General features: G+C 49.5%; 8 protein-coding genes across 8 annotated transcripts; 4 read left to right on the top strand and 4 right to left on the bottom strand.

Annotated features, from left to right (window-relative positions):
• Positions 1-217: 217 nt before the first annotated feature.
• ctpA (Cu(2+)-transporting P-type ATPase CCC2) lies at positions 218-3,751 on the bottom strand (the record flags this gene model as incomplete). The annotated part of the gene is made up of 1 exon (XM_056878851.1): positions 218-3,751. One exon carries the CDS (start codon positions 3,749-3,751, stop codon positions 218-220), a length of 3,534 nt encoding a protein of 1,177 aa, XP_056724170.1.
• Positions 3,752-4,728: 977 nt separating this feature from the next.
• N7487_011122 (uncharacterized protein) lies at positions 4,729-5,765 on the top strand (the record flags this gene model as incomplete). The annotated part of the gene is made up of 2 exons (XM_056878852.1): positions 4,729-4,987; positions 5,122-5,765. 2 exons carry the CDS (start codon positions 4,729-4,731, stop codon positions 5,763-5,765), a joined length of 903 nt encoding a protein of 300 aa, XP_056724171.1.
• A 622-nt stretch (positions 5,766-6,387) lies between these two features.
• Positions 6,388-7,621, bottom strand: rgsB (uncharacterized protein; the record flags this gene model as incomplete). The annotated part of the gene is made up of 3 exons (XM_056878853.1): positions 6,388-6,624; positions 6,681-7,413; positions 7,467-7,621. 3 exons carry the CDS (start codon positions 7,619-7,621, stop codon positions 6,388-6,390), a joined length of 1,125 nt encoding a protein of 374 aa, XP_056724172.1.
• A 786-nt stretch (positions 7,622-8,407) lies between these two features.
• On the bottom strand, positions 8,408-10,099 carry gcnE (histone acetyltransferase GCN5). Its single transcript, XM_056878854.1, has 7 exons — positions 10,070-10,099; positions 9,909-10,000; positions 9,799-9,852; positions 9,525-9,733; positions 9,348-9,462; positions 8,580-9,287; positions 8,408-8,521 (listed from the first exon to the last, which is right to left on the bottom strand). Exons 1-7 carry the CDS (start codon positions 10,089-10,091, stop codon positions 8,501-8,503), a joined length of 1,221 nt encoding a protein of 406 aa, XP_056724173.1. The 5' UTR covers positions 10,092-10,099; the 3' UTR covers positions 8,408-8,500.
• Positions 10,100-10,280: 181 nt separating this feature from the next.
• N7487_011125 (OST5 family protein) lies at positions 10,281-10,691 on the top strand (the record flags this gene model as incomplete). The annotated part of the gene is made up of 4 exons (XM_056878855.1): positions 10,281-10,383; positions 10,444-10,473; positions 10,530-10,584; positions 10,646-10,691. 4 exons carry the CDS (start codon positions 10,281-10,283, stop codon positions 10,689-10,691), a joined length of 234 nt encoding a protein of 77 aa, XP_056724174.1.
• Positions 10,692-10,861: 170 nt separating this feature from the next.
• On the top strand, positions 10,862-12,034 carry N7487_011126 (Rad1/Rec1/Rad17 family repair protein; the record flags this gene model as incomplete). The annotated part of the gene is made up of 1 exon (XM_056878856.1): positions 10,862-12,034. One exon carries the CDS (start codon positions 10,862-10,864, stop codon positions 12,032-12,034), a length of 1,173 nt encoding a protein of 390 aa, XP_056724175.1.
• A 379-nt stretch (positions 12,035-12,413) lies between these two features.
• N7487_011127 (rhomboid family protein) lies at positions 12,414-13,624 on the bottom strand (the record flags this gene model as incomplete). Its single annotated transcript, XM_056878857.1, has 2 exons — positions 12,414-13,137; positions 13,233-13,624. The coding sequence occupies 2 exons, from the start codon at positions 13,622-13,624 to the stop codon at positions 12,414-12,416; spliced, it is 1,116 nt and encodes a 371-aa protein (XP_056724176.1).
• Positions 13,625-15,119: 1,495 nt separating this feature from the next.
• Positions 15,120-17,141, top strand: N7487_011128 (WD40 repeat domain-containing protein; the record flags this gene model as incomplete). Its single annotated transcript, XM_056878858.1, has 4 exons — positions 15,120-15,169; positions 15,221-15,237; positions 15,292-15,440; positions 15,543-17,141. The coding sequence occupies 4 exons, from the start codon at positions 15,120-15,122 to the stop codon at positions 17,139-17,141; spliced, it is 1,815 nt and encodes a 604-aa protein (XP_056724177.1).
• Between the last annotated feature and the right edge of the window lie 747 nt (positions 17,142-17,888).

Below are 17,888 nucleotides of genomic sequence, written 5' to 3' on the forward strand. Positions count from 1 at the left end.
TATGTTTTTGTTATTATTTTCCTATGTGAGGATTTTCTTGTAAAAAGTGCAGGAATGACCGTAACGGGGGAGGTATCAAATAACTAAAAATAAACAAAAACAAAACGCCAAAACCGAGACCGAAATATACCAATCCAACAACATGGACATGATGTATCAAACAAAGACAGCCATTATACAGGACAAGTCTTTATATGGAGAATTGGACAAAACGAAATCAAACAGGTGGCTCAACTGTCTGCAGCGGAACATAACCCTCATCACCCCGACCAGCCGGCATAGGTCCTTTGCCTGTGACCAGAGACCAAAGCGAAGAGAAAACATTCCCAACACGACGACGCAGAGAGCGTGGGCTATCCGAGAAAATATTTGTCGAAGCCCACCAGCTCCCTTTACGAGCATTACCGCGATGCGCCACACCAGCCGGAGAGATCGCACCCGAGCGAAGCTCCTTCTCAAGACGTTCAACATTCATCCAAGACGGGCGACGCCAGAACTTCAATAGCAAACTGCTAACAACAACGGAGACACTGGAAAGAGCCATGGCACCACCGGCGGCCATAGGTGGTAGCATGAAGCCCGTGAAGGGGAGGAAAAGGCCCATGGCGAATGGAAGGCCGATGACATTGTACATGCAAGCCCAGATCAAGTTCAACTTGATGCGTTTGAAGACCGAGCGCGACAGGGAGAGACTGGCTGGGACAGAGAGTAGATCGTCCGGACGCATGAGGACGATATCGGCAGCCTCGACCGCTACGTCTGTGCCGGATGCGAGGGCGATTCCAACGGATGCTGTGGCCAGCGCGGGGGAGTCGTTGATGCCATCGCCGACCATGGCGACGCGCTCGCCTTGTTCTTGGAGGGCGGAGACGATTGAGCGTTTCTCGGATGGGGAGACGGAGGCGCTGATTGAAGTGGTTGGGATGCCGACTGTTGTGGCGATTGATATCGCTGTTGAAAGCGTGTCGCCTGTTACCATGGAGGTTGATATGCCCATGCGATGCAGGGCCGCTACTGCCGCCACGGCTGTTTCTTTCACTGTGTCCCGGAGAGAGATCGTTCCGGCGTATTGGTTGTCGATTGCGACGTGGATGCGTGTAATTCCGGCTGCGGTAGCACCAGGCTTGGGGGCGCCAGCCTCCGGGTCTTCAACAGGTTCCGCAGAGTCGGGATCTGCATCAGTAGGCACGGGGACGTCTTTGGACCGAAGGAAGTTGGCGTTGCCAAGGAGGACATGGTGTCGGATACGCTGGCCACTAGATGTAGGTTCGACGATGGCAGAGACACCCTTGCCAACAGAGTTTTCAACATCACCCGTGCTTCCTGGTAGCCCATCTTCTCCGGGGTGACCTGATTCGATTATGGCTGCAGAGAAGATCGCTCGACCGATTGGATGTTCACTGCCTGTCTCTGCGAGACCGACAATAAGCCACCAGAGCTGACGGCGCCAGTCGTTTATTGTCCATCCAGGTTCGATTCGGGTGTGGTCCACACTCATCCGACCTGTTGTTAGGGTGCCCGTCTTATCAAAGACAACATGAGTCACTTTAGTGGCAGCTTCTAGCACAGCACCTCCCTTAACGAGGATGCCATGCTCCGCGCCGACACCAGTACCAACCATGACTGCGGTCGGGGTGCTCAGGCCTAGAGCACAGGGGCACGCAAAGACAATGACTGAGATGCACAACTTCAAGCAAACCATGACTCGGCCACCGCTGCCTGCCATTTCAAAGATTGTGGGCGGATGAGGCAGTACATGACTGAGGAACATCCAACCAAAGAATGTGATCAAACCAAGACCGATGATGGCGGGGACAAAGTAACCAGCAACGATATCAGCCATGCGCTGAATCGGAGCACGGCTCGTCTGCGCGTCCTGTACCAGTTTTACAATCTGGCTCAACTGGGTATCCTTGCCGACTCGAATGACTTTGAAATCAATAGAGTTTGTGCCATTCACGGTCCCAGCAATGATTTGACTGCCTTTCTTTTTGTGAATAGGTAGTGCCTCTCCACTGATCATACTCTCGTCAACATAGCTTTCGCCCCGGATGACCACACCGTCCGCAGACACGTTATCTCCGGGGTGAAGGATAACAACATCGCCGACTTGAATGAGTTCGGTGGGAATGCACTTTTGATTCACAATTATGTCTTCAGCCACCGTGGGTTGTTCAGTTGCGCTAGATGTAGGCTTAGAGTTCCAGCGCTCAGCCAGTTTCTCTGCCGCAATGGGATCTTCGTAGATAGTCGTCATAGATGGAGTCAGACACATGAGCCTAGAAAGAGCAGCGGAGGTTTGACCCTTGGCTCGGTTCTCTAACCATCGTCCCAAAGTGATAAAAGTGATGAGCATCGTACTGGTGTCGAACACGGTGCTAGGACGCCTGTGGTCCATACTGCAAAGGGCCATGATCATGGTGAAACAGCTGTAAAAGAAGGCAGTGGACGTGCCCAACATTACGAGAACGTCCATGGTTGGGGATCGATGTTTGAGGGACTTGAAGCTGGTGACATAAAATCGTTTGCCAATGCCGAACTGAACCGGAATGGTAAGAGCGAGACAGACCAGATCTCCAAGGTATAGGCCTGGGAAGAGCGCAAAACTGCCAAAGTCAATTCCAGGCAAATACATTGGGAGAATCATGCTGATGAGGAAGACGGGAACCGCAAAAGAGGCGGCGACGATGAATGATCTTTTCCATTCTTGGATTTCCTTCGTTTTGGACAACGACTCCAGCTGTGCGTTGGTATCATCCGAGTCAACAATCAAGGCGTTGTAACCAGCAGCCTCAATCACTTCTACAACAGACCGGATTCCGATTGTAGATGGGTCGAAAGAAACGACCATTCGAGAGGTAGCCATTTTTATTGATGCCGAATGAACACCCGGTTGCTGTAACAGATTGTCTTCCAATGCCGTGGCAGAAACGCCGTCTCGTAGACCATGCAAGCTTAAATTGACCTGCTGTGTCTTTTTGGAAATGGACGCCTGCGCCTCTGATGACACGATCGACGCATCAAACCCGGCATCCTCAATAAGATCTGGGATTTTGCTGGCAGGCAGTATGGCTGGGTCGTGCACAACCACCGCCCGCTCAGCCAGAAGACTGATGTTGAATTGGATTACCCCATCGACACTGCCCAATGCACCCTGGACGCTGGATGTGCAAGCACCACATGTCATGCCTCCGATTGCGACAGTGGTGATCAGAAGCCCAGATTTTTCTTCCGAGCCAGCCGGTGCAGATGGCTCTTTGGAGCCCATTATGGCGGTGTCCAGCACTCGCGCCCCGAAGCCCCGATCTTCAATGAGCTCTGCGATCTGCTCCGGTGTAATGATGCCTGCATCATGTTCCACGACGGCGCGCTCGGAAAGCAGTGATACATCTACGGAGTTCACCCCGCTGACACCGCTCAACCCGCTTTCCACTGCAGACGTGCATGCCCCGCATGTCATACCTTCAACCGCCAAGTTCGTCACTGAGAATCGCGTAGTCGGAGAAGAAGCGGGGTCAGGATTCCTTTGTTCCTCGGTCGAAAGTACTGCAGCATCGAAGCCGCAGTCCTCAATCATCTCTGCGATTTTTGTAGGCGGCAACACTGTCGGATCATGTTGTATAGCGGCCCTACCCATGATGAGACTGACGGAAACGTCGCGCACACTGTCTACCCCTTTAAATGCGCCCTCTACTGCTGAGGTGCACGCTCCGCAAGTCATTCCGTCGATTTTGATAGTTGTGGTGGCCATTGCGAATCGGCTTGCCCCGCTAGCGGGCGGATTTGTAGTTAACATCTCGACGGTGAAGCGCGAGGCGAACACGGCGAGGAACGACGGGACTATATCATATGGAGGGTGTCCGACAAACTGCCTCCGACGCGATGGCAGAGGGTGACGTGCTGAGAGGGACGGATGGTCTCGGATGGCGTAAGACTAACAGATCATTCCCTTGTTGAGCAGACAAAGGGAACTGCAGAAGTTAAAAAGAAATAGTGCCAGAAGGACACGTCGATCGAATTCCATTAAAAATTTGGTCGAAGGCGCAAGGGAGGGAAAAAAGCAAAGTGGATTTGCTCGGGAATACCTGGAGGACTTATGTGATGTGGACCGCATGTGCCACGCTATGGAATGTACAAAGTCCCTCGATGTAATATAAGCGTGGGTAGCTGATTAGATGGTCGGGTTTTCAATTAGATTAAGGATTCACCAAGGGATCCTAGTAAATAGAAAATTTTCATGGGGTTTGGAAGGTCTGAAACAGACTAATCAATACGAAAACATGTGGGTTGTTTCAAAATGTCTACAGACATGAGCCTACTCCGTCGTTACGCCGCGTCGGCTTATTGTCGCTTTTTCTATACTCGTGGAATTGGGGGGACCTGCACAGTGATCAGCACGTTTAATATAATAGATCCAAAATATAATAAACAATAATAGGATACAGAGCTAAATAACAATAGTGCCAAAAATAAAAATAAAAGCAACGAGTACAACTACGTACCTAAATACGTACTACAGCACCCGTGGACACTCACTTGAATCAGATAAGACATGTTTGCACTTAATGCAAACAAGCATCTCCACCTGGACTACGATGCTTCCCATCTTGAACTCAGCTACTCCGTATGTACTCCGCACCTCTCACCTGTGGATCCATATTACAGCTCTCTGTCTTGCTTACCCTTCAATCTCCTGGCTGAACTTACACTTCTACCAACCACGCCACAATGGATCAAACCCACACACGAGCCCTAGAGGCTCTCCAACCATTCATCCACCTAGCCCGCTCGAACAGCGCAGGTTCCCCTCGGTTTATCGCCAATCTCATCACAAATGCCACCTCAAGTACGCAAACATACGTCTTCGCAGAGCTGCTTGAGCTTCCGACAGTCCAAGCGTTACGGTCACCAGACACTCCAGCCGAGTTTAAGGGTTATCTAAAGCTATTAGAGATCTTCGCATGGGGCACATGGCAAGAATATCAAAGTAAGATCACATATATCCAAAGCCCAGTAACTAAAACAAGCCCCGAACCATCCAAATGAAATATCCCCAAATCACTGAGCCTTCCAACCCCCAAGCTACCAGAACAAAAGCTAACCACCAACACCCCGCACCAGCAACCCCAAACCTCCCCGAGCTGAACACCGAACAAACCCTCAAACTCCGCCTACTCTCACTCCTAACTCTCTCAACAACAATCAAACCCCTCACGTACAGCGCCCTGATGACCGCCCTCAGCACCCCCACAAAAGCCGAGCTTGAATCTCTTGTAACAAAAGCCATCTACGCCTCTCTGATAACAGCCCGTCTCTCACCAGCCTCTAACCCACCATCCGTGAATGTGACAGCCGTCGCCCCACTGCGCGATGTTCAACCCCAGTCCCTCCCTCAGATGATCGCCAACTTGAGCGAGTGGGAATCACGCTGCGGCGAGGTCGTCTCCGACCTGGAGGCGGAGATTGCGCGCGTCAAGAGCGACGCCGCGAAGCGTGCTGCACGTGCCCAGGCACACAATGAGGCGCTCGAGGAGGCTGTTAAGAGGAAGCAAAGTACGGGGAAGAAGGGCGGTCGGCGCGGTGGTCGACTTGGCGCTGGTATTGGGGGGAGTAAGAGGGATGCGGACGACATTGATGAGGATGATGGGTACTTTGATACCTATGACGGTGGTGACAATGCCTCGCGCATGGATATTGATGAGGCACCTGGTGCTCGTGCGGGAAATAGTCGGCAGCCGAAGAGGGTGTTGGGGCGCAAGTCTTGAAGTGTGGATGTGACTATGCATCCGCATCACTCTATTCCCCATTTGCTCATGTTTATGTGGCACAGAAGATCATAGCGGCTCCAACGGGATTTATGATATGAAATGACTTGATTATGGTTTAGTGTCATCTCTTACAGACGATATCTGATGGGATATGGAACCTTTAATAGGAGCAAAATTGCATTCGTAAGGCCTTAATGGCGACGCTCATTAGTGAGAAAATAGATACAATACAAAGTTTTCAAAGTCAGGGGGGTATTGGTAGAAGAGAAAAAAAAAGATCACAAGAAAACAACAGACGCAATAAATATGGACATGACAAAGAGGAAGTAGATGTGACCGCTGATAAGCGGGTGAATAGGTCGAATGGAGGAACCCCATATCCCCTCTGTATAGCTCCGACGATGAAAATGGGCTGATGATTCGAAACATGGTCTTTTTCAAGAATATGGATCATAGAAGCAAAACCTCGGTATTTGGACACGGTGGGAATGCCTTGAATAAGTCGAGTCAAGACAATTGAATTGTAGACATGGTAAGAGTGATCAGATGACCAGACAAATTCAGGGAGCGACAGTTTTTGAAAGTTTGGATTGGATGTAGACTGGACTCGGCGAAAAGCTCACAGCATAACACCAGGGACGAAAATGAACAAGATGCTCAGAGCCGCCGCTGTGAGAAAAGCGATCAAGGCAGTGACGAGGGCACGCTTGTTGAGCAGCTTTCGGACATAGGGTTCGCGGATTGGTGCCCAGTTCATAAAGGTGTATTCACTGTAGCCCAGGAACGCCATGACAGGGTCGATCTTGTATTGGTAGGAGATAATGAAGTATGCAGCGACAGCAAATGGAAGGATAATCTAAATTAAAGTTAGCAAACTGGTTCATCCGTGCTTAGAGAGGATAATAAACATACCCAGCAGCGAATGTTCCGGGGTTTATCCCGCAGAACAACGTAGAAGGCCGCCCAGAATCCTCCACCGAAGCTAATCAGAGCAAAAGCGAGGCGCAAGATGATACTCAGGGGAACCATATTTCCAAGGGCTTTTGCTTGCAAGAATCCTGGGAATGCATCACGCTCCATAGCCTGGAACACATAGTCCTTGGCCGGGTCGAACACTTCAGGGTCGTCTCGACCGTCGTCTTCTACCAAGTTGATAATTGTGGAAACCATCGATTCTGGTAGCATAATCTCTCGCTCAGAACCGGGAAGTAGATATGTGTACAAGATCTTCTCTGCGCTGGCGCGAATGTCATTGCGGGCCACTGTGTGCCCGGGGGAGGTTGAGTCGTTAAGTCGGGAGTCCGGGGTGTCACGTCCATCCTCAAAGGAGGAGGTTTGGTGTGCTGATTCGCCAGAAGATCCCATGCTGTTTTGCCGGGAAGGTGATGTGGTGTGGCCTTCGGAGCGAAGGAATGCAGACAGGCGTTGGTCGGCATCTCTATCTTTCTCGTTCTCTTGGAATCCGCGTAGGCGAGAAGGCCCAGCCTCCGTCAGCGGGATATCACCTAGGTTCTCAAGATTGTCTAGCATGGCAGATGATCGTTTGCTATCGGCTCTTTCCATATCGGGGGTCGCGACAAGTACAGAACGGCGGAGTTCACGGACATAGTGTCGGCACAGTAGCATATGTTGGGATACATCCAGCCTAGAGATCCCGTTAACTTCAGATACGGGCAACGAACGTGGGCTTACACGTACCAAAAGTCTAGATAGTCTACAGAACGCTGCTGGTCGCGCATGTAAATGTAGAACGAGAAGAGGTCGACCGGGGCGAGAGTTCGGCGGCTGAGCACCTCAAAGAGGGTCGGTAGGCGATTACGCGACTCTGCATCGGCAAAGTCATGATGAGACATATCGATAATGTGTTTTAGAGTAGGAAACAGTGTAATGAGCAGCACCGAAATTTCAAAGCGAAGGCGGGGCCCCGGGGACCAAAAGGGGGGAGATATTAAGGTCGCGTTGGCGGGCGAGTGAGTGATCTCAACACACCCCGAAAGATGCGAGTAAAAGTAGCTGATTGAAAGCGAATGATAGACGGTCGAGAGCGAAATGAGAGGGGTTGAAAAGAATTAGCCTCCAAGTCGCGAGGTACGCAACAGATGGTGTGTGGATATCGGGGGAGCCGCAGAGGTCACAACACAACCAGGTCGGCTCAGCAACAGCAACAGCAAAAAAAGAAAACAAGGAAACTTGAAAAAGACAAGTCCTGCAAAACGAAAGACGTAAGGGTGAAGTTGAGGCTATTCCAGCCATCAGCATTCTTCTTGAAACATCGGAACAATAATAATCCGAGATTAAGATCGGTCAGGGGGAAATTAACGTTGAGGTTTTAGGTTATTGCTTCATATATCATCATACATATAGACTTTTCTACAGACATGTTTATATTCAATTCATGTCTTCTATACCTAACTGCTACTGCTCTATGGAAATGGGCATCAACTTGAGCCTGACGTATATTGGCCCCACAATACCAAGCATGGCGTCTATAAATATGATTGGTGTGAAGATCAGCATATCTATCCATGGATGGATGGAGCTTGACATTGATCTACAAAGTAGACTTTGCACACTAAATCAACGTTGAAAAAAAAATTTCATGAGCTGGCATTAATTCATAAGCCAGTGAAAATTGCATGTAGTAATCTATCAACAGGGTATTGCCCATCAAATTCCAATCCAACGCCATTCCATAAAAACACCCCTCGCTGCAATAAATGTATATCCCGAGATCAATGATTATCGGCAAGGTGCTAGGTGGTAAAGTTAGCTTCTGTTTCTTGAAAAAAGGCCTTGATTGCAAATACTTACAGACCACTCTGGAATATTCCGGATCTGCTGCCACATGAACTTCTCAAGCTTGTTTGCGCTCTTAGCATAGGGTGTGGTCTCATTATTGTAGCGTCGGCAATTGTCAAATATCAACATAGCGTCCTTGATGAAATCCTGTGGGGTCGGGTACAAGTCCTTCTCATGCTTCTCTTCCATCGTCGACAGATCCATGGGCTCCATGATTACTTCGTAGTAGTCTGGAACCTCATCGCGGTTCACGGGTTGGGTAAATGGCCAGGCTGCACTGTGGTTCTGCATATCGTTCAACAGGTGCAACAATTGGTTATAGTTGGGCCCATGGCGTGGTTGACGAGCCATTTCATCCATATCTGGCGACCATCCAGACTCTTTAATTGCGGGGATGCTAAGAGGATCGATTGAGTACACCCCATTTTTCCATTCCTTCGGTGGAGGATGGATGATATGCGAGCGACTGAAGGCACGGATTTTGGCTTGCACGGACTCCTTCTGCTTGGTGAGCATGCGGCCCATCTCCAGATAACGGATCTTGGGGAGCATGGTACACTGCATGAGCGTGCCACCCTCGTAATCCTTAATGTAGCCCATCCAGATTGATTTATCGAGTGTGATCTCCTTGGTGAAGCCTTGTTTCTTGAAATATCCAATGGCATAGTTATCGGCGTAGGTAAGGAAGTGCATAATTGGGGAGGTAGCTTTCACATAGTCCTAATTGGTGAATAAGTTAGATATATGGATAAAGATTGCAGACCTGTAAAGCACGCGTACCTTGAGATGAGACATCAAGTGTGCACCATATCCCTTCACTTGTTGATCCGAGGATATAGCGCAAAAGACAATCTCAGCGAACTTTCGAGAATTGAACGGACGATACGTGATTCCTCTGTAGTATATCAGTATCCCGATCTAACCACTCCGGGGTAGTACTTGGCACTTATGACATACCCAACAACCTCTAGTGGGTGTTTAACGATAGCCATAGACAGATGGGATCGATCGTAGACAAGGCGTGCGATGTAGTCCTTAGGCATCTTCGGAAGTTGTTTCTGGAAAATACACTTTAAACCCGTCAAGACAATAAAGCTATCGTGTGAACCGTCATTGTTGACGACGCGAAACTCTATGTCACCTCGGCGTTCCTCGAGAACAGCGGGCTGTGTATCGTCAGCCATTGCCCATGAAGAGACATTAGAAGCGGTGGCGTGGGATGGGAGGGTACCTTCTCAGGGAATGGAACAATGCGGAGCGGAGGTTTTTTAAGGAGGTCATCTTCCTGTGCGGGGTATTTGTTAGAACAAACGGATGAAGCGATTCAGTAGATCCTTCTACCTCTTTCACAGGCGAATCTGTGCGCGCCTTCTTGATTATCTGCTGTCCAGACTCCGGGGAAGCTGCCTCCTCAGAAGCTTTGCGCTTAAAACCTGAAACCATAGTGACACGTTAAAAATTGTTTCACCGAATGCAATTCCAGAATATAATATTTCACTTACTCTTTGGTGAATCAACGGCCATGATGTCCTTGCCCTTCAAACTTGACCCTGCGCCGACGATGACATGGGGTATCGGTCGGAACAACTAACCACCGGTCGGGCCAGATCAACACTGGCGATCTATACATGTACCTAGGTATCACTCTCACATTACCTTTGAATTGCATCAATTTGTCCCTCAATTACATTCATATCACATTCTATTGTCCTAATGTCTCTGAACGAAGCCTGGGAGGCAGCCTCTGCAACTCCATTCATCCCTCTCATTGCTAAGGATAGCCAGTTCTCTGTCGGCTTCAACTTGCTTCTCCTCGGTAAGCTTCTTAGTCTACCACAGCTTTGAAAATAACCAACCTCTAACTAAATATTGATAGCATTGGTTACGGGCACTCTATTTGGCTTGAGTAAGTGACTCTTCACATTTAACTGTTGAATTGGACTCTGACATTTCACCAAATAGATCGGTCTTTCCTCGGCATCGTATCCTTGGGCTTCCCGGCCGCACTCGCTTCTGGGTTAGTAATGCACTGCGTCCCATTTTAGACATGCGATATACTGATTTGGCATTCTGGATAGTTTTGGAGCTGTGTTTATGATCTGCGCCGCTGGAGTCTACGTTTAACCAGGCCACCTTTCCTATTGCGCGTCCCCTCAAATGTACCATAAGCGTTGGGTTCAAAGGGGCCTGTACTGCTAGAACATCCAAAGCCATCACACATATTCGGACTCATTATCTCTGCTCTGTGCTATTATCGCGCCTGAATAGTTCGAGCTAGCAACCTACGCCACAAAATGGAGCCCCTTTTCGCTGGCGTCTCCAACAACGCCCACCATCTCTACACGTTGCTTTCCTGCATTGGTTTCGCGCACAAGGCCACTGTTCAAATCACCCCAGATGGCCTCCGATTCTCAGTGGAGGAAGGCCGCGTCATTCAAGGACTAGCCTTCCTCGACAAGTCGCTCTTCACCAGCTACACATTTAATCCATCGACCGACTCCGAACCCAACAATCAAAACGGAACACCCCATGACGACAGATCCTCGCAAAATGGGGCATATCCTCACTTTGTCGTTTCTATCTCCGCCATTCTCGAAACCCTAAAAATATTTGGCATCAACGAACTCTCCGAATCCAATCGACCCCGCGACACTAGCATCACCCAAACCGGAATCGCCTCGTCAAGCGCATTCAACGCTCCAGCCCTGCTAATGGACCGCTCCTGCACTCTGCAATATGTCCAACACGGCGCCCCGCTCAGCATCACCATCACGGAAGCTGGTGTGAAAACAACCTGCGAGCTAGTAACATATGAGCCCGACGAAAACGAAGCAGACATTCCTCTCCAGCGGGACGCCATAATAATGAAAATCATCATGCGCTCCGCCTGGCTACACAATGCCATCGCCGAACTCGACTCTTCAACCCCCACAATCCTGAAACTGTCCGCCTGCGCCAAGCAAGAACCATACTTTGCTCTTTCCGGTGCGGGCGGTCCGTTCAGTGAATCCACCGTGGAGTTCTCGGTTGATCAGCACAACGAGATTGCCGGCGGCGCTGGTCATGGCACTACACAATCTCAGATGCATAAGGTGTTGTTCGATGATGGCTCTTCCCGGGCTCGCGCAACTAGAGCTAAGCTTGCGCCTACGGTTACGGAGACTTTCCTTGTTTCTCCTCCTTCTTCTATGGGCGAGCGCATTCAGCAGAGCTATCGCTTTGCCTTGATTCGCAAGGCTGCGAGAGCTATGTCTGTCGCTAATAAGGTTAGTATCCGTGGGGATCGGCAGGGGGTGTTGAGTTTACAGTTCATGGTTGAGCTTGATGATAATAATGCACCGGTGGGCAGACCAGTTGGTGCTGGTGTAAAAGGTCCCAATGGACCTGTGTGCTTCGTGGACTTCCGGTTTGTGCCATTGCTAGACGAGGAAGAGGCTGAGATGGAGATGGATGCAGCAGTCGAATAGCCAGGTTAGAACTAGCACAATTTAAATAAAGCGCATACCTCATTAAAAATGGGCAAAGTTCCAGATGAATAGCGTAAAACTATTTCTCCAATAGTAATTGACATACAAGCGCTGCCTGGTATAAAACAAACGGAATTCGAGGCCAAAAAGCCAAAAAGGCAGGCGCTAAGACATCAGCCTAACAACTAGAGTGGGAAATCAAAGCCCCAAGCCAAGTCAAACAAATCATGTACATCATCAGAAGTGCACACACTACTAGAAAAAAAAAGAGACCAAGCCACGAACCAGCCATGCCACGAATGCGAATATGTCCACAAGGCCAAATCCCAAAGTGCGTCACAAAACGCCAGAGTTAGAAAAAAGAAAAACCTAACCACACTCAAGCATGATCAGGATTGTAACTCGTTTCCCCCAGCATACTCTGACCAACAGGCGCAGCCGGTGTAGGTGTAGCAGGACGTGGCATCGATGAGCTCGGCTCCCCCAAACCAGACGGGTGAGCCTGCACACGCCCAACAGTAGCAGCCTGCAACCTGCGATCCAAAGCCTTGAGCGCAACAGCCCGTCTGCGCTCCGCCTCCTCGCGCTTAGCCGCGCCCCTAGCCCCACCACGCTGGTTGTTCAGTAGCGTAGGCAAGCCCGCCTCGCCTCTTGCAAGCACAAGCTCATTACCGGAGGCGATATCGTCCTGGGAGAAGGGCGTCAGGAGCTTAGCTGTAACCAGCAGAGCGTAGATTTGGTCCGCGACGAATGCGATAGGCGGCTGCATGACGTCGGGGAATAGACAGGCGAATGCGAAGGTCTCGCTAGCATCACCTTTGATGCCCGTGCCGCTTGAGGTACCAGTTAGGTCGGGCTGGCGTTTGTAGAAGCGGAGGTAGGTCCAGCTGGCGAGGATGCCGAGCCAGGAGAGGACTGCGGCGGTGTGTGTTCCGATGACGAGGCCGCTGATGGTGTTTAGGAGGAGGAAGAGGGCGGGGAAATGCTTTACGCGCATCTTGATTATTCCTTTAAAGATTGTTACGGTGTGTTCTGGGACGAGCTGTTTGAAGGCGACTAGGAAGGAGGCTTGAATGGAGACGCCGCCGCAGATTTGGGTGAGGCTGTTTTTTTGGAGATGGTTAGTCAGTGTTTGGTATAGGTGGTAATTGGTTTGCTTCATGTTGGGGGTCGGCAGAAGGGGAGGGGCGATGCTTACGGTCTGCTTGAAGAGCCTCCCACTGCTCCCCAGGTTAGGTAGATCGGAATGATAGCGACGCAGGGGATCACGGCGACGACCGCGATAAACTTGCTGAACTCGCGCGAGCCCCACGCGCGTTCAAGGTACTTGCCGCCATAAAATACGGTGGCGGCATTTAATAGGACGGTGAATATATTCTGTTCGACGAAGGTGGCTGTGACGATTGTCCAGGGATAGTAGTAGAAAAATGAGGGGACGAGAGTCAAGTAGGGCACGAGAGGAGATGTGGCCGGGGTCCCGCCGGTGGTGTCAATTTGTCGCCATCTGGCAATGTTGTAGAGCAAGGAGAGGGTGAGAAGGCTGACGAGACAGATTCGAGTAGCAGGGGGGATGTTAATTCGGAGCGACATGTTGGAGCTCGCTTGGAGCTGCAAAACGCCACAGGCCGTAGAGATGGAGAAAGTTGAGATGGGAGACTTTAGTGGAGGGCGGAGAGGTACCCGTGTTTATTTGGCCCCGAGATGCTTCAAGGCGACAATCTACTTTATACATCATGCATACATCAACGTAGCCTTCGAATAGGATTATCAATTTATGTTTCATGTTATTATCTCGTCTTCTTTATTAACCAGTGCATAGTATTGTCTGTTCTTTTTTTTTGCCTTTCTCCCCCCTCCGGATCTACTTTGAAATATGATTTGAATATACGAGTAGACTGAAGGAGTGACAAGACTTCAGGGCTAGTAGCACGTATTAGTGGCTATTGAGGATCCATATTTAGAAATAACCTTTGACCGAAACATCAAATATGTATCCAACATCCTCCGGAGTACTTAGCCACCTGTCAGACACTCCACTCCGTGATAGGAGTGCCTCATCAGGTAATATCGGTAGCAATAGTAGGTGGAAGGAAACCAGTAAACTATCTCCAACCTGACAAGTCCGTAGGCCGTAAAAAAGTAAAAAGGTAAAAAGTACCCCGAACTTAAAGGACGCGCCAATGTCAGGTCGGTAACTGGTGGCATCATTAGCCACGATCCACCATCTGCGATTGACCTGCAGGTTCGGGTGGGTGCAGTTCAGGTCATTGGTATATGGTGTCCGAAAGGTAGATCCCTGCAAGTAGATATAATTGTAAGTGTAAGTGTAAGTTGTGACACAGGATAAGCACTCCGGTACTTGGAATTGAAACTTTGAACGGTTGTAAAGGTGCTCGTGCTGAAATCCCCCGATATGTGGAGAACCCCATTTTTAGGCGCTTGACAGTTTGAGAAGTCAGGAGTCTTTCAAGGGGTAACGTATGAAGAATGTTTGATCAAATTTAGAATGTCAATTAGATGTTCCAATGTTATCTATGTATTAATATTTGATTGATAGGAAAAAATGACTGGAGGAGAGAAGTTCGCAAAAAGTGTGGAGGTCGACGCCACAGGGAGGATCCAGTGGCTAGTGTGTGCTAAATGGACTTCTGCCAAACATTCTGGATCCTTTAATCTCAGATCTTCACTTTCCTCTCCCTCTCTCTCTCTCCCTCTTCCCTATTCATTGAATACATTGGTTTCTATTTCTAATGAGACTACTGAATAGCCTATATTTTTCTTGATCCCGCACCCTACTTCGTCTTCCCTCCATCCTCGCTCTCATTTCACCCCCAAAACTCCAAGTTCTCCCTTGTCTTGGCTTTCTCTTCGATCTTCAAGTCTCCAAGTCTTAGATTCTCTGCGGAAAATACAAGCACCCCCCCTTTTTGATTTATCCGGAAGTTCCTACTCTCTTCCGGCCTCGTGTTCCGTGTTCCTGAAGCTCCGTCTCCGCGCATCGAAGCCTCCACTTTGGTGTTCATCGGCAAAACAGCTCTTCCCTCTCTGGCATGTCCGCGGCCCTTAGCTGGTCGCACATGTAATCATGGCACAACCTGACCTCACGTCGCATCATGTCAACTATTTAATATGGAGGTAAGTGCAATATAATCCATGCATCTCCTACAGAACTAATATCTTTTCTAGGTACCTCCAAGAATCAGGTTGGTCACGTTGCCCCTTGACTTTTCCTAATTTGACCACTAACCTTAACCTAGGTCATGGCGATGCCGCTGTGTCTTTGCAGCGCGCGTGGTTCCCTAATCCGCAGACTCTCCCGTTTGCGCCTTACATTAAAACCCATGCGCTGGTGTCGCTGGTCCAAAAGGGCCTGCAATATCATGAGATGGAATCCTCGCTGGACAAGGTATGTGTTTCATTTTAAACGGTTCTTACGCGCCAAAGGAGAAGGGGGGAAAAACTTTCTTTTTTGGGTTCAATTGCAGTCTAAACTAATTGCAATACACAGGAGGGTAATCATAAAAGCATTTCACCATCTGATTATTTTTTCGGACCAGAACCATTTGAAATTGGAACCAAACCTGGGTCAGCGGAAAGTCGCGATGAGGCTGTTGGCACAGACCCAGATTCGCCGGACCAAGTTGCGCGCGACCGCCCGGTGAACGGCCATGCCGAGCCCGGAAAGGACAGCCGAAAGGACGAAACTGATAGCGATGAATCCATGGAGGATAAGGCGCAAACTGAAAGTCAGCCAAATACCCCCGATCATATGGACGAGGATGGTGATGTCAGCATGGCTGAGGAGATCCCTGAACTACCGCCCACTCTGGAAAACGGCGAGAGCTCTTCCGTCCAGATCGCCCCCGCCAAGCCCATCGATTTGACACCCGACACCGCCCTGCTGAATCCGGATCAACACGTGACCCACGTCGTGTGGCGTCCTCGGGATCCCACTGTGGTAGTGGGAGCTGGTGACCTCTTTTGCAGCTTGTGGAAGTTGTCCATGTCATCGGAACCTGTGGAAAAGAAAATCCTCGATCTTAAGAAGGGTGACACACATGTCTCGACTGTAGCATGGGATGCCATTGGCGAGAAATTGGCCGTCGCGACTTGTACTGATGACAGGGGCACGATCACCATGTACAACGTCAATGGAGACGCAGTGGATTTACTACCCGAGGTACCCCGGCTCATCACTGGCTTGCACTGGGCAGCTGGTAGCTCGCAACTGATCGTGGTAGCCTCGAATCATAACGTATCGGAACTCGCGCTTTGGGACGATAGCCGCCGACCAGATGTTTTCCCTCCGCCTCAAATGATTGAGAACCAGATTTATGATCTCGCTTGGTGTGGACGCAACCTGGCATTTGCTTCTGGCGAGGGTGCAGTCTATCAATGCGAAGTGGACAGCAGCATCCGCCTGGTTAAGACATTTCCTTCTCCCAAAGATAATGTGACATGGGACTTTATTCGGTGTGTCCAAACCGAGTCCCACGCAGTTGCTATCGTGGCTTCGGGGGTGAGCGGTTCAATTTGGATCCCCACCCATGACATTCTTATCCCCAACGCCCACAAGGACAAAATCACTAGCATTGATATCAGTCCCCAATTCGACCCCCATCGTATTGAATTTGCCTCTTTCTCAGCGGATGGTAGGGCCAAGGTTTGGCATGTTCACCTCGATACCAAGGATTACACGAACATTCATCAGCTGAGCCTAGACTCAAACCCCGCTATCACCGGATCTTTCTCCCCTGATGGATACGCCCTTGGTGCAGCTAGCAAGGACAAACTCTTTATCTGGAATATTGAACACCCCGACGGTAATCTCACGTCCACCTGGACCGCAACTAGCCCCGTGGTGAAGAAAGAGGAAGCCGACCGCATGACGAATGGACAAAACGGACATCATGGACAGAATGGTTATTCGACACCAGAACCCCATCGGGCCCTTTCCTGGGATGCAGATGGAAAACGACTTGCTTATGGCTTCAACAAACAGGTACGCTCCCTGATCTGGTTTCCCTGTGTCAATTCCCCCCATGCTGACGATCCAATTTCCCAAGATGGCAATTATCAATTTGCAACGATGACAGAGCGGGTTTGAAACAGCCACATAAAACTCACGACTCATGCCCTGCTTGAACTAATTCGACAATCCCGCTGGAGATGCCTTTTCCAACTCTTTCCCTTGAAGACATATCACCCTTCGTGGTTTTTCCAAATCTTTTTTTTTTATCTTTTTGCTTTCTGTGAACATACATTTTTTTTTTTTTTTAGAAAATGCATAATGGCATGCATTGCTTGGGACAGGTTTGGGTGGGCACGGCGAATGACATGGACTGGCGACGGTGGACTTTTTTTGCCTTTTTCCCCCTTCACCTATTTCAGGTGGGATCTGTGATTTCTGAAACTCACTTTTAGTGTCTGATAATCAAGAAAATACCCCAATTTTCAAACCAATTCTTGTACAATATCGGTCCACAGGTCCATGGCCGCTTTATCGAGAATCGATATGCCACTCGACGCTAGTCTACTTTTGGATGCATATAATCACTGGACACACCCGTGGACCTGTGAAACGATACATATTTTGTCATCTGATGCCTCAGGCACCAGGACCATCCAATGTTATGGTTCTTATCACGTGATGCAGGACTGAAATTTACTCGGCCTGACTTTGAGCGCCCTCGTAAAAGCGGCGGCAACTTAGATAGGAAAGCCCCACTACAGGAAATATGTTATGTATAGTGACCTAGGTACAACCTTGAAAAGTACAACATACCTAAGCTTTCTGAGGTTCGAGATTTGCTCAATAATTCATTAGGAGCTTTAAAACTGATATCATCATTCT

This window comes from Penicillium crustosum (assembly GCF_028827405.1).
Source record: "Penicillium crustosum strain IBT 35664 chromosome Unknown utg000005l_segment0_segment0, whole genome shotgun sequence".
Classification (NCBI taxonomy): domain Eukaryota; kingdom Fungi; phylum Ascomycota; class Eurotiomycetes; order Eurotiales; family Aspergillaceae; genus Penicillium; species Penicillium crustosum.

Excerpts from the sequence above, each read along its gene's own strand:
- gcnE (XM_056878854.1), bottom strand. The coding sequence starts at position 10,091 with ATGGCCGTTGATTCACCAAAGA. Across the intron at positions 9,853-9,908 it reads CAGATTCGCCTGTGAAAGAG|GAAGATGACCTCCTTAAAAA; the intron begins GTAGAAGGATCT and ends TACCCCGCACAG. Across the intron at positions 9,463-9,524 it reads CACCCACTAGAGGTTGTTGG|AGGAATCACGTATCGTCCGT; the intron begins GTATGTCATAAG and ends GATATACTACAG.